Source organism: Megalopta genalis, chromosome 16 (genome assembly GCF_051020955.1).
Source record: "Megalopta genalis isolate 19385.01 chromosome 16, iyMegGena1_principal, whole genome shotgun sequence".
Taxonomy (NCBI): Eukaryota; Metazoa; Arthropoda; class Insecta; order Hymenoptera; family Halictidae; genus Megalopta; species Megalopta genalis.
In genome coordinates, this window is record NC_135028.1 from 960,170 (window position 1) to 974,175 (window position 14,006).

Below are 14,006 nucleotides of genomic sequence, written 5' to 3' on the forward strand. Positions count from 1 at the left end.
ATTCAATCAAATAACCCAAATCTTTCAATTACTTCAATTACCACTTATTTTGATCCCAAGCACAATTAAAAGTACTACGAAATCGAGCACCTTATTATCTTCCGTTACGAAATAATGTTCCAGTTCACAAATTCGTTTAGTTCACAGTTAAGTATGATTATAATTCATGCTCTTCTTCTATTACAATGCCCAAAATCTAGAAATATAATTAAAATTAATAACTGACCTGATCGAACAGTATGAAGCAATTCGCAGCTGTTATTTGCCAAGAAATTAGAAAATGATGTGCGTCATTTTACCGAGCGAATGAACATCGCCCATCTCTTTTCCAGCAGAGTCATTCAAGGACACTAAGCTTCTCCTGCAGAATGACTTCCAGCTTAACACGTGCCATGGTATGGTCAGCTGCATCGAGGATTACAGGCTGTCACGACGAATCCGTGTTCGCATTTGTGTAACTAATTCTATAAAATTAACCGAACTATCGGTTACAAAGAATACGTGGCCATAATCGGGTATCTAATACGCGTTCGTTATTTTATATTACGAAAAATTTTCATTTTGACTGTATCTTCGATGAAAAGTTTATCAATTTTATTATGAAAAGAAATATATTTATAGAAAGATTCTCCAATTTTTTATTGTACGTTTATAGAATAATTCTCGAATTTTTATCGTATATTTAGAGAAAGATTCACCAATGTTTATTGTACGTTTGTAGAAGAATTCTCCAATTTTTATCGTATATTTATAGAAAGATTCTCCAATATTTATTGCACGTTTATAGAAGAATTCTCGAATTTTTATCGTACATTTAGAGAACAATTTGTTCATTCTTGCGACCGATAATATACTCATAAAATAAAATTTCCTTTGACTTCGATTTGTAATGCATTTTACACCGTATAAATGTTTCTTAACATATTCATGAATGAAAATCAATTTTCATCAGGGCGGCAGCAGCACGTCTTCGGGAAACTCCGAGAAGATCGTGTCCGTGAAATTTTTGATCAGCTCGCCGATCTTCTCCTCGAGTTTCGGCTTCACCTCCGCCACCACGGACCTCCAGTTCTCGTTCAGGAACAAATTCATAGCGCCGGAGAGCGTCTGATCGCCGTCGAACAGATTGTCCAAGTGCATGGACGCGTGGTCCATCTCGAAGTCCACGTAAATGTCGCCGACCCGTTGATGGATCAGCCCTGTCGCCTGGTTCCGGTAACGTTGCATCTGAAGAGTGATGATGGCGTCGATGTCCGTGAAGTTGCCGTGGCCCACGCCGTTTCCGGTGATCGGCAGCATCATTATCCTGCCGTTTAGATTGTAATTCGCGATCATGCTCAGCCGCGGGATGTGGAACTTCAGTCTCATGCGATTCTTATCGACGTCGACCCTGGCGGAAGGAAAACTTCTTCAGCGTACCGTTACTCGCGAAACTGCTCCTTTTGAAACGCGATAACTTTTTTAACGCTGGGCTAAGTGGCCTGAATTTTTTCTTAGGCGATAGAGGGACTTGTCCACTGTTTTTTATCTTTTTTAGCTGAGCAGATAGAAGATGCGGGTAATTTTTATTTTGCATAGAAATCAGCAGTTTAGTTATAGTTAGTCTTAGTTAGAAAAACCATACACAAATGTTCGCCTTATTAAAATAAAAGTATATGTTATAGCGAAGAAAATATATATTTACAGAAGAATAGATAGAATATAACACATTGTTTATATCGCAATATTGTTCTTATTTAGCGCGTGTGAGAAATAAAAAGAATAAGAAATTAGCAGAAAAATAAAGCGAAAGAAAAGAGAAAGCGTAAAAATAAAATAAAGATAAAACATTTAGAAATGACAAAAATATATAGTTAATATTTTTAATATAGTTAATATTTGATATAGTTAATATTATTTTTTTTCAAATTATCTTCCACTTTTTTAAACTGTTGTCGATAAGCGTATCTGTGATTTGTGTACGTACTTTACGTTTTTCGGAACAATATTGGTGCCCTCGTAGATGGAGATGTTCGTGTATTTCGCGTGGATGTAAATCGGCCCGGACGATTGATCGATTTCTATTTCCGACAAGCGCAGCGGTTCACAGGGTGGTATCCGAAGAGCCTCGATGCCATCCTTTAAATATGGTTTCAGCACGATGATGTTCTCTTTGACGCAGTCGTTTATGTTCGGGTCAGTTCGATGACATATCTTTAAGTATGACGCTGGAAATCGAAAGAAAAATACCTTTAAAGCATTCTTGACATTATATTGTTCGTTTCTCGATATATATAATATATAACATTACTTTAATATATATTATATCATATTATAATATGTATACTATATTATTATAATATAATCTATTATTATATTATATTATAATATTATATTATATTATATTATAATATTATATTATATTATATTATAATATTATATTATATTATTATAAACAAAGAATACATGTATATTGTGAACAGATAAATTCAAGGTTGACGAAATCAACACGTAAGTCTGACACAACGACATGAAACGTGAAAGTGGCATGTTGAAAACAAGCAGATTACGGCGGATGGCTGCAGGAAGACGGATTTCACCCCTATCATTTATCTCTGCGCGCGGATGTTTACGGAACAGGTTTTTGCAAATTACATGCACTTTCCTGAGCGTGGTTTTCAGCAATGCGAAAACGACGAATCGTTTCTTTTTAAAAGGGTGTTATTTGCCGACGGAAGAACATCTTTTGCCCATTAGGGTCAGCCGAATCCGAGATACACGCGTTACAAATTGGTCGATCGATGATCGACGCGAGTCGTTGTTGATTGAGCCGGGCAACTATACTTATCGGTGATCAGTATCGTTTCGAGATCATGGTCCTGGTTTGTTTATTAGTTACACGATGCCGCAACAAATATCATATACCATTATTATTACATGCCAGAAATATTGATACCATTATATTTTATTATACATTATTATTATACTTTATTATATTATATTAATTTCTTATATAATATTATATTTATTATTATTATAATATTAATATATATATTCGTCTTTTTAGAGGAATTGTTTAGGCGTTATTGTTCTCAATTATGTGAGAAATTATGTAAGGGAAAAAATGTTCGCCTCGACGGTGCAAATATTATTTCACTATTGACTATTATACTATAATATAATAATATTATATTATATTTATGTCATCATAATATTTATGATACGGCAATGTTACTATTATATTACCATAAATTCATGTCTGACGTTTCCGTGACTCACTCAGCATAATCGAACGTTTCATTTGCAACGATCTAATGGAAATTCTGTTATGCGCACTTGAAATTCAGGAATTCGTAATTGGAACGCATGCATTTAATTCGCGACGAGTCGCACAGAATCTCAGAAGCCAGTGCACGCTTCAAGTATTTAGGTTTATTGTACGCGCCGCAAGCTTTGTTCGTTCGCAACGTTAAAGACAACGTGAAAATCATTTGTCGCTGAATAAGCAAACTTTATGGCGATGAGCAAATTTTTGTTCAAGGTCTTATGACTTAATAGCTTACAGTATTAAAGTGTTAATATTGTAAATAAATACTAAAATACTACATGAACAAACGTAAACTGTTAATAAACTGTTTACGGTATTTTACGGACGTTCCTGCATATGTAATTAATACTATATCAATAATATACATGTATATAGTAATATAGTATATAATAATATAGTATAATATTATAATATAATATAATAATACAGTATAATATTATAATAATATAGTATAATATAATATCACAATATAATATTATAATATAATATAATATATATAGTATAGTGTAATATTATAATATAATATAATAATACAGTATAATATTATAATTTAATATATATAATATAATTTAACGTATTGCAACGTAATATAATAAAAAACATGCGCTACTTACGAATTTCCAGTGGCTGCAACCCATCGCAGAGGCGACATGTCGCAAAGAATATTACAAAGCACCAGTGGACTCGCATTGTCACCACGACGACGTTCAATCACAAAATAACTTGAAATTGAGTGCCATCGAGGATGGTGAACGTGTCATCCGATCGACAATATGCTGACACTGTCATATCTCTAAGTGTCATTCGCTTCCATTTTTGGGTCACGCGAATTGCTTCGCGCAAACTTTATTATTGCGCTCCCTACGTTTATGCTAATGCGACAGGCAGAGGTGATAAAAAATAAAGACTGCCTAATTCAATCTCAACGATTGCTGTCATTGTCAGAGTTGAATTCTTCTACGCGAAGAACACCGACCGACGATATAAATAAATAAATCCTCGTGTTTAAATATTTTGTCGTTGAAAGGGAATCCTAATGACGATTGCAATTATTGAAATTAAAATAAAACGTTGATTGGTTTGTTCGAAAAGTAATTGTCTTTCTTTTTCGAGGAAGAACGAACGGTGATTTTGTTCATATTTGCAGGAAATTATATTCGACGACGAATGGAAGAATGAAATTACTTTTCAAAGTAAAATTAAATGAATTGTATATTTTATTTATTTATTTATTTCAATTTATTGCGTCAGCAGAAAGGTGAATATGATCTAGAAGTGACTTAGAAGCGATTAAAAGCGATTCAAAAGTAATTATACTTATACTAATATAATTTGAGTCATAAGACTCGACGTTTTCATAAGCTGTCAAAAGTCAACAAATTTATTCACAAGTCAATGAACATCAAAACTCAATAAATAAATCAAAACCGCGATTATTGTCACTCTCACGTCACAAATAATCAATACTAAACACACTAAAAATTATGATATTCATTCCAACAACATTCCCCACTACAAAATCTTAAATTCCTGTTATAAAACACCGCAGTATTTGGGCCGTCCGCGGTAATACCTGCACTCACCCCCTAAAACATACTCATAACTTTAAAGAACACACCAATACTAAACACACTAAAAATTATTATATTCATTCCTACAACATTACATAAATTTCTCATATAAAACACCGCAGTATTTGGTCCGTCCGCGGTAATACCCTCACTCACCCCCTAAAACATACTCATAATTTCAAAGAACCCGCCTCGACGAGTGTTCCACAGCTTCAACAGATCCACCAGTCCAGATTTAATCCATTTAAATCTGTCGGCGACGAAGCATACCGCAGCCACAACTATGTACATTTAAGACAACGCGATTACGTAACCGTCGCCCGGCATGTTCGCATGTTCGTTTGGGCCACACCGCGGCTCTCCGCGTAAGGTCGGGTAAGGACCTTGCCCCCATATAGCGGCGCAACGAGATCAGGACTTAGGGGAGCGATGAGCGCGGCGCGATCGCGCGAACAAGGACGAACGGTATCTTAGATAGCCTAGATATATCTTCGTTCGCCTAGTTAACATGTGCCGAGACCGGCTGGTCCATGGCCCAGATCGAACGCCCTTCCACGCTCGTATAAAAACCACCGTGACAACCGCGTCGTCCACTCGCAATCGCGGATGCCGCAACAGTTGCACGGAAGACCCACGAATTTTCTTAACCGCGTCGCGCATCCTCCTCGCCGCGCATCAACCCCGCCTGCCATAATAATGGACTGACAACCTGGCGGAGGCAGAAACCGTTCGCCTGGACAGCAGAGTGTTGATCTGCGGGGCCATCTTCTGCGGCCTGTTGATCCTCGTCGCGATCGTGATCGTCGTGCTGCTGGTGTTCAAGCCGATCTACATCCTGGAGATGTAGAGCCTCCTCTTCGCTGCATCGAAGCGCCGACAATAATCGAGGAAGATCCAAAGAAACAACCCCGGAGAAGACGATAGAACCCGCGAAGAGATCGGCGGAAGATGTCGAAGACCGCGGGTATAGTCTTCGTAGCCCTGTGCCTGGCGGCCTCGGCGCACGGCCAGGGCTCGCTGCTGACGATGTCGCAGGAGTTATGGTCGAAGCTGCTGTCGGGCGGCTTCTCGAAGGCGGGCAAGCTGGACCCGTTGAGGGTGCCGGTGATCAAGGTGGACCAGTCGGAGGGCGACACGAGTTACAGGATCATCTTACGGAACGTGGAGATCACTGGGTTGAATGGTTCGACGGTGGAGAGCATCCACATAGCTAAAGGAAGATTGAAGTCGAATTTGAGCGAGCTGGAGGCCGGGTACGTCAGCTACAGCGACCTGAGGGACCTGGACGCGATCCGGTACCGATTTCACACTCTGATCAAGGAGCCGAAGCTGCAGAACGAGAGTTTCGAGGCGATCGTCTCCGCTACGAATCAGGAGAGCAGGTTCAAGGCTGCTACGCGCGAGCAGGAGAGCCGATTCGAGAGGCTGAGGCAGTACGATCCCTTCCTGATGAAGATCCAGGCCGACCGGATGCGGGAGCACGTCGATCAGGAGGAAGAGAACGCTTCTAGGGAGTCGAATTATGGAGGATTCAGCATGGAGGGCGCCAGGGTTGTCTCCAGGCCCGAGGTTGCCCGCATGATCATCGGCCAGAAGTACCCGTCGGACGTGCAGACGGTGTACGCTTTGAACGCTCAGGCGGACCCGCGGGCACAGAACTATCGGGCCAAGGAGAACGATGGAGAGAGACCTGGGTACCAAGAGGGCGGTCGGGTCGGGTCAGAATCAGGTACCACGGGATATCAAGAGAGCAGTGGATTTAAAGCAGGATCTAGTCCATCGGGGTACCAAGAAAGCGGTCGATTCAGGTCGGAATCAGGTACCACGGGATATCAAGAGAGCGGTCGACTCGGGTCGGAATCAGGTACCACGGGATATCAAGAGAGCGGTCGACTCGGGTCGGAATCAGGTACCACGGGATATCAAGAGAGCAGTCGATTTAAACCTGGATCTAGTCCTTCAGGGTACCAAGAAAGCGGTCGATTCAGGTCGGAATCAGGTACCACGGGATATCAAGAAAACAGTGAATTCAAGCAAAGACCTAGCCCTTCAGGTTATCAAGAAAGCAGTCAATTTAGACCAGGATCTAGCCCTTCAGGGTACCAAGAAAGCGGTCGACTCAGGTCAGAATCAGGTACCACAGGATATCAAGAGAGCAGCCGATTTATACCAGGTTCTAATCCTTCAATTTATCGAGAAAACAGTCGATTCAGGTCAGAATCAGGTACCACAGGTTATCAAGAAAGCAGCCAATTCAGACCAGAATCTAGTTCTTCAGGGTACCAAGAAAGCAGCCAATTCAGGCCAGAATCTAGTTCTTCAGGGTACCAAGAAAGCGGTCGCTTCGGTGACAGAAAGGACGAAGGGGGTTACAAGGACGTTCAATCGCAAAGAAGAGCCGGCTACGAAGCCAGAGGGGAAGGAGGACGCTACGAGGATGTTAGATCGCAGGGAAGGGAAGCTTATGGCGGTAGAAGGGTCGGTGATAGGTACGAGGACGGTCAGACCGCGGCATCCGAGAATTTCGAGAGCAAGGTTAAAGGACCAGGGGAGCCGGTGTACCAAGGGCGCATAGAGAAGCAGCCTGGTTACATCGATATCGTATATGCGGATGGACAGAACGACGGCAGCATGAAGCGATTTGGAAACAGGAGGATCGAGTCGAAGGAGAACGCTCGCGTTTATGGCGTTAAGGAGATTCCTAAGGTTATTGTTTTCGACTTTCTCTTCCTGGTGACTTTCGAATTTTAAGTATGTGTGTGTAGTTAAGTATAATATATATATATATATATATATATATATATATATATAATATAATATAATATAATAATAATATATATAATAATATAATATAAGTATATACAGGATGCCCCAAAAATGTCTCGAAATCCGAAAGTAGGGGATTCCTGAGGTGATTCGAAGCAACTTTTTCCTTAGCGAAAATGCGATCCGCGGCTTCGTTTACAAGTTATTAACGAAAAACCGTGACCAATCAGAGCCAATGAGCGGAACCGGGCTCCGCGCGCTCGTCGGCTGGGCCGCCGCGCGCCAGCCGAGCTCGCCTCTTATTGGTTCAGTGTTTTTCGTTAATAACTCGTAAACGAAGCCTCGGAGAACATTTTCGCAAAGGAAAAAGTTGCTTCGAACGACCTCGGGAACCTCCCATTTCCGGATTGCGAAACATTTCCGGGACACACTGTATAGTTGGAATGGATTCTGACGTATGGATTCGCGCAGGATGTTCTCGAGAAGAAGAAGATGCTGGCCTACAACTGCACCGATGGCGAGCCCCTGACAAAGAGAAACGACGCCGTCAAGGCCGCCCTGGAAGCAAAGACCTTGAAAAATCTGGACAGATACGCGAAGAACTACCAGGAGAAGCAAGGCTTCTTCGAGGAAGGAATGCAGTTGGTGTACCATTACGGAGGAATGGGCAACGACACTGTGGACGGCAAGGGTGCTCCAGGGTCGCGGCAGAAGCGCGCCTCGAAAGACAACGAGACCGACGTAATCGACTCTTCTCTTCTCTTTATTCACGTTAACTTAGTCATCTTATAAAAAATCCTCCTTATAAAATAAACAAATACGGATCTGAATAAATGTGAAAATTGTGCTTCCTTTGAATTGCTTCTCAGGACGACGTGATGCACGTGATTTTGAAAATACGCGCGCCGAATCTTCGCATCAAGTCCGATTACGAGTTGACCGGCAAAGTGGGCAAAGAACTGGTGCGAGGAAATGGACGACTCAATGGAAACTTCAGTAGGCTATGTTTTTTTTTTCAATTTCTCGATTAAACGAGCTGCTTTTTACTTCGGTTTACGGAGACGTCATTAACGTGTCGTCGTTATTTGCAGCCGAACTGGTGGGAGACTTCACCATAGAACTGAAAAAAACCAAGGACCAAGGTGCGCTAATGGTGCGAGCGGCCAGGAGCAAATTGAGGGCGAAGGATCAAAGGGTTGACTTCCAGGGGATGGACGAGAAAGGGCCGGTGAAGTCGATTCTCAGTCATGGTGAGTCTGCTTTGTTTTTTATCAGATTCAATGGAAGTAATAGGCGAAAGGATTTGGCAATCTTTTCAATTCTTTAACTGTGGTTAGTGGCAGAAAGTAGTCTAGTCAATGATTAACCATTGTAATACGTTAATTGTTATAATTAATAATCGCGAATCATTAATCTGATCACTTTTTGCCTAATTATTATGAATTAGTTATGACAACCGATGAGTTACAATCGTTAATTATGAACGTGATTAATTATTGTTCGATTATTATAAATTAGTTGAATTCTGCTTTTAATCCGGTGTATTTAATTACGTCGTTTATCACTCGAAAGACGGATCTTCTCGGTAAAAATATCGGAATGACCAATAAGAATGAAGAAAGTTATTTAAAAAATTAAAATAAAGAAAGTTAAATGATATATTGAATATATATATATATTTTATCTATATAATATGTTGAATATATATATTATTTATATAATATATTGAACGCATATATTATTTATATAATATATTGAACGTATATATTATTTATATAATATATTGAACGTACATTTTATTTATAAACATAATATATTGAACATATATATCATTTATATAACATGTTGAACATATATATCATTTATATAACACATTGAACATACATATTATTTACATAATACATAACGATGATGTATATATATAATGAACAGATATGTACATGTCGTCGTTTAAAAAAGAACGTGAACACAAATAAGCAATCGCAGAGATTTCCTCGCAATTATTAATCAGCGAGCGGGAAACGTATTTGCTGTTAGTGCCGTGATAAAAAAAAAATATGATCGGTGAGTCACGGTGTACAGTGCACGGTCTGAATGCGAATGGGCGACAATGTGGCCGGTTCAGGGCGTTACGTAAGCCTGTTTCGTCTGTGTTCGTTGCGTCATTGTGGTAGTGGTGTTCTTCCGTAATTAGCGAACGGCAAAGGAAAACGACGACGGAAAAGGGGAATTTTGCTCGAGGGAAGGAAGCCTTGTCAGCCGATCAGAAAGTTTCTGTCGACGCGGATGAATCGATATTCCGTTGGCACGATTATACACGGCGTGATATGAAGAAAGTGAAAACGCTTCGATCGCGCGTCTAATTCACCGATGGAAATAAAGAAAATGTTCACCGATCGATGCGACTCGCCGAGAACCACGGACAAATACAAATAAACGAGCCAGGTTAACTAAAAGTTTCTTCGAAAAAAAAAAGAAAACAATCAGCAACTGAATCGCGTTTATTGCTCGAGTCGAAGCGATTTAATTGCGAAATGTCAATGAAATTGTTCGACGATCCACGTGATTGGAAGATTTCAAGTTTTTCGTTACATATAACAATTACGAACATATGTTTTTTCTTGCAATAATCGTCATTGATCACGGAAATTCTGTTTCGATTATTTATAATAATTATGATAAGTGGTGATACACTGTTTTGGTTGCTCGTAATTAGTTATCATTAGGCCGCGGTTTTTATACGCGTTCATGGCAAAATTGAGTAGTCGAAATATAATATTATGAAGATAGAAGCAGAATTTAACAACATTGTTAGACTATTTGCAACTGATTAAAATAATGAAAGGGAACAATTTATTTTCATTTAATTTCTGCTTCTTGCAATCGTCTTGGAAAATGTTTTAATTTCCATAAAGATCCACGGTCCAATTATCTATGGACTGCTTTTGTAACATTTATTATTTTTCTTCGATGCTTATTAATCGAATCACCGTGTATACGTGTTTACACAGTCGAACGTCGTCGTGTCACGCAATTACATAAAGCGCAGGGAGAGCCTGACGGATTGAAAATTACTTTCTTTCGACTTCGACGTTCAAGCTCGACTCCCAAGCCTGATTTTCCCGTTAGCGGCGCTCGCATCGGCTCTCCACGCGTTGATGTCTCCGATAGCGCGAACGGTCTTCGAATACTATGTGAACAGCGAGAGCTGTTTGACGTTAAATTTGACTGGGAATATTTGTCATATTAATATCTATAATTTCAATTAAATCGACGGCTATTATACAGACACGATGATGCTTCGAGTAAATATTATATACATATAATATTAATAATAGTATAAACGTTATTAATAGATAATAGATTAGCATATATGAACATTATTACTGTAAATATTATTAATGCTAACATTATTACTATAGAGTAATAATATATATTATTACTATAAAGTAATAATGTTAGCATTAATAATGTTTATAGCAATAATGTTAGCATTAATAATGTTTATAGTAATAATGTCAGCATTAATAATATTTATAGTAATAATGTTGGTATTACTAATGCTTACAGTATTAATGTATATAGTATTAATAATGTTAATATATGCTAATCTATTCGCATATATAATATTAATAATGCTATTTACCTAAACATGTTAATCTATTTATATGTATATAATGTTAATAATGCTATAAAAATAATTGAATAATTTAATCGAATTCTATTTCAAAATTAATTACACATAATTCCATTTCCAAGTGCTTGCAGTATGGCACTTGAAAATTTCACGCAATGTAATTCTATTTAAATTTTACAGATAATTGTAATTAATTCAACAGAATTCGATTAATTAATCATTTAAGTACACACTGAGTACGTTAAAAATTCTGTAAAAATTATTTAGCTTCAAAGAACAAAATAATTAGAAACGATGACACAAATTTAAATGACATAATAAATATTCGCCGAATAAATATTCGCGAGTAAATATTTGCGAATAAATATTTCGCAAAATTAATTATATTATATAATTATGCATTAGGATAATATTTTTCAAAACCGACTTTCCTCCGTTTTTTCGACGGAAACCGACCATCGCGCCTCGCGTCGTAGAAACAATACCAAAAAAAAAGGAAAAAGAACAGCTCGATTCGAGTAGTATAGTTTCCACATGAGAAATTTTAGCGTTTCATGCGTTACGGCCGCGCATAATTCCCCGCAAACAGGAAACAAAGGAGGAAAGTAAAAGTGGCCGGTGCACCGGGTGTATCGACGTCGATCGATGATCGCGGACGAAGTAAAAGTGTCCGCTTTCTGCGGCAGCGTTCCATTACACCCCCACAATGATCGGTGATATCGATTCGCTTAATAGTATGCTCACGTTGACTTTCGTCCGTAGGTCTGATGGCCGCAGAAGCGGTCGCCGCCATGCTGGCCGACGATCTGGCGACCAAGGCGCTCAACGACAAATCGGCGGACGCGATGATCTACAGAATGTACAAAAACCTGCCGGTCAGATCATAGAGAGAGAGAAAGAGAGAGAGAGAGAGAGAGAGAGAGAGCTCGACGCGCAGCAGCTGGACTTCTTTATTTTCTATTTCGACGTCGACGAACAATTCGCTTTACAGTAATGTCTCTCTAATTGACGCTCGGATTTTCCCCAAAAGTGGACAATTTGGGAAGAGGAGATACGATTATTCAAGCCTCGCGGTTTATTTTTGTAGTTATAAATTGTCCACAATTATAAAAACTTGCCGCAAGGCTCGAACAATCGTATCTCCTCTTCCCGAATTGTCCAATTTAGTGGACAATCCGAGCGTCAGTAAGGGAGACATTACTGTATTTCGAGCGACCGCGTGAATTCATGGAACAATTGGACGCCGATCGTTTCAGGAGAAACGCGTCGGCGCTCGACGTTACGGGGTTCCCCATAAAATCTATAATTTATTTGATCGTTTAGAAAGTCGATGCTTAATAATTATTTGCACCGAATACGTATGTATCGTACTGTTGACACGTTAACCAATAACCGCACGTTATAATTTATCGACTCGCACGATTATTTATTTCTCCGTGCATCCGACGCAGAGAAGAGACTACCATTCAATTTATTTATTTAACCTAGATAGCATTTAGTATAGAGATGTTATAATTACAGTCACACATGTTTTACAAATAGGTGCGCGCGAACGCGAGAGAGTAATCGTAAGTAATTTATGCAATTTATATACGTACAGTAATGTCTCTCTAATTGACGCCCAGATTACGCACGAAAATGGGCAATTTGAGGAATTTGTCCACAATTATAAAAAACGAGCAGCGAGGCTCGAACAATTGTATCTCCTCTGCCCAAATTGTCCAATTTAGTGGACAATCTGAGCGTCAGTAAGGGAGACATTACTGTACATACACATATACATATATATATATATATGTATACGTTGAAGCCGTTGAAGCCGTTTAAGCCGTGAAACCTGCATTTATCTTTTTCTTTTTCTTTAATACTAATCGAATGAGACGAATACATTCGTTGCAAGTTAAGGATCGCGTGGCTCGTGTTGCTCCAATTACGGTGCAGCGATATACGTACGTACGTACGTATACGTAGAAGCGTACGGTACGATTTAAAAACAAGTTTCCACGCGTTACGTGTAGTTTTACACCACACGCGTCACTGTTCGCGGAACCAGTCGGGATCCGTCCGATTTTACATAATCGCATTTGGGAAATTCAACGTGTGTTGCACCACACCGCCGATGGTGTTCGGTGATAGGGAAAGTAGCCTGGTTAAGTGTATCAAAACGCGGATGAATACGGCAGAGCTGAGAGACTGGATTGACCTATACAATTGATTATAGCACTGCAATGTAATAATATTCGATGTAATCGTGTTGCTACAACTCCGCTCCTTTGTCTTAATCGTTAACGTTGATATTAATTGTTGTTATTGTCGTAGCTTAAGCCTAATATATTCTGCATTAATATACATATGCATATACATACATAAATATGTACTTATATACACATTTATACTATACTGTACTATATTTATACTATACTATATAAAAATTCATAATATAATATTATATTTTATAATATTATAAATTATATTATAATATAATACTATAATATATTGTACTATACTATATATACTATGCTATACTAAATATATACTATGCTATACTAAATATATACTATACTATACTATATATATTATGCTATACTAAATACATACTATATTATTATATTATATTACCATATTATATATATACTATACTATATACTTAATTATTGCTTAATTATCTCAACACAATATATTTTATATTATAATTGTCTAATAATAATAATAATAATAATAATAA

General features: G+C 38.5%; 2 protein-coding genes across 2 annotated transcripts; one reads left to right on the forward strand and one right to left on the reverse strand.

The window, feature by feature from the left end:
- Positions 1–572: 572 nt before the first annotated feature.
- LOC117224532 (protein takeout) lies at positions 573–4,050 on the reverse strand. Its single transcript, XM_033477530.2, has 3 exons — positions 3,922–4,050; positions 1,967–2,207; positions 573–1,390 (listed from the first exon to the last, which is right to left on the reverse strand). The coding sequence occupies exons 1-3, from the start codon at positions 3,995–3,997 to the stop codon at positions 949–951; spliced, it is 759 nt and encodes a 252-aa protein (XP_033333421.1). The 5' UTR covers positions 3,998–4,050; the 3' UTR covers positions 573–948.
- Positions 4,051–5,464: 1,414 nt separating this feature from the next.
- Positions 5,465–14,006, forward strand: LOC117224531 (uncharacterized). Its single transcript, XM_033477529.2, has 5 exons — positions 5,465–7,584; positions 8,116–8,385; positions 8,514–8,640; positions 8,736–8,894; positions 12,044–14,006. The coding sequence occupies exons 1-5, from the start codon at positions 5,827–5,829 to the stop codon at positions 12,166–12,168; spliced, it is 2,439 nt and encodes an 812-aa protein (XP_033333420.2). The 5' UTR covers positions 5,465–5,826; the 3' UTR covers positions 12,169–14,006.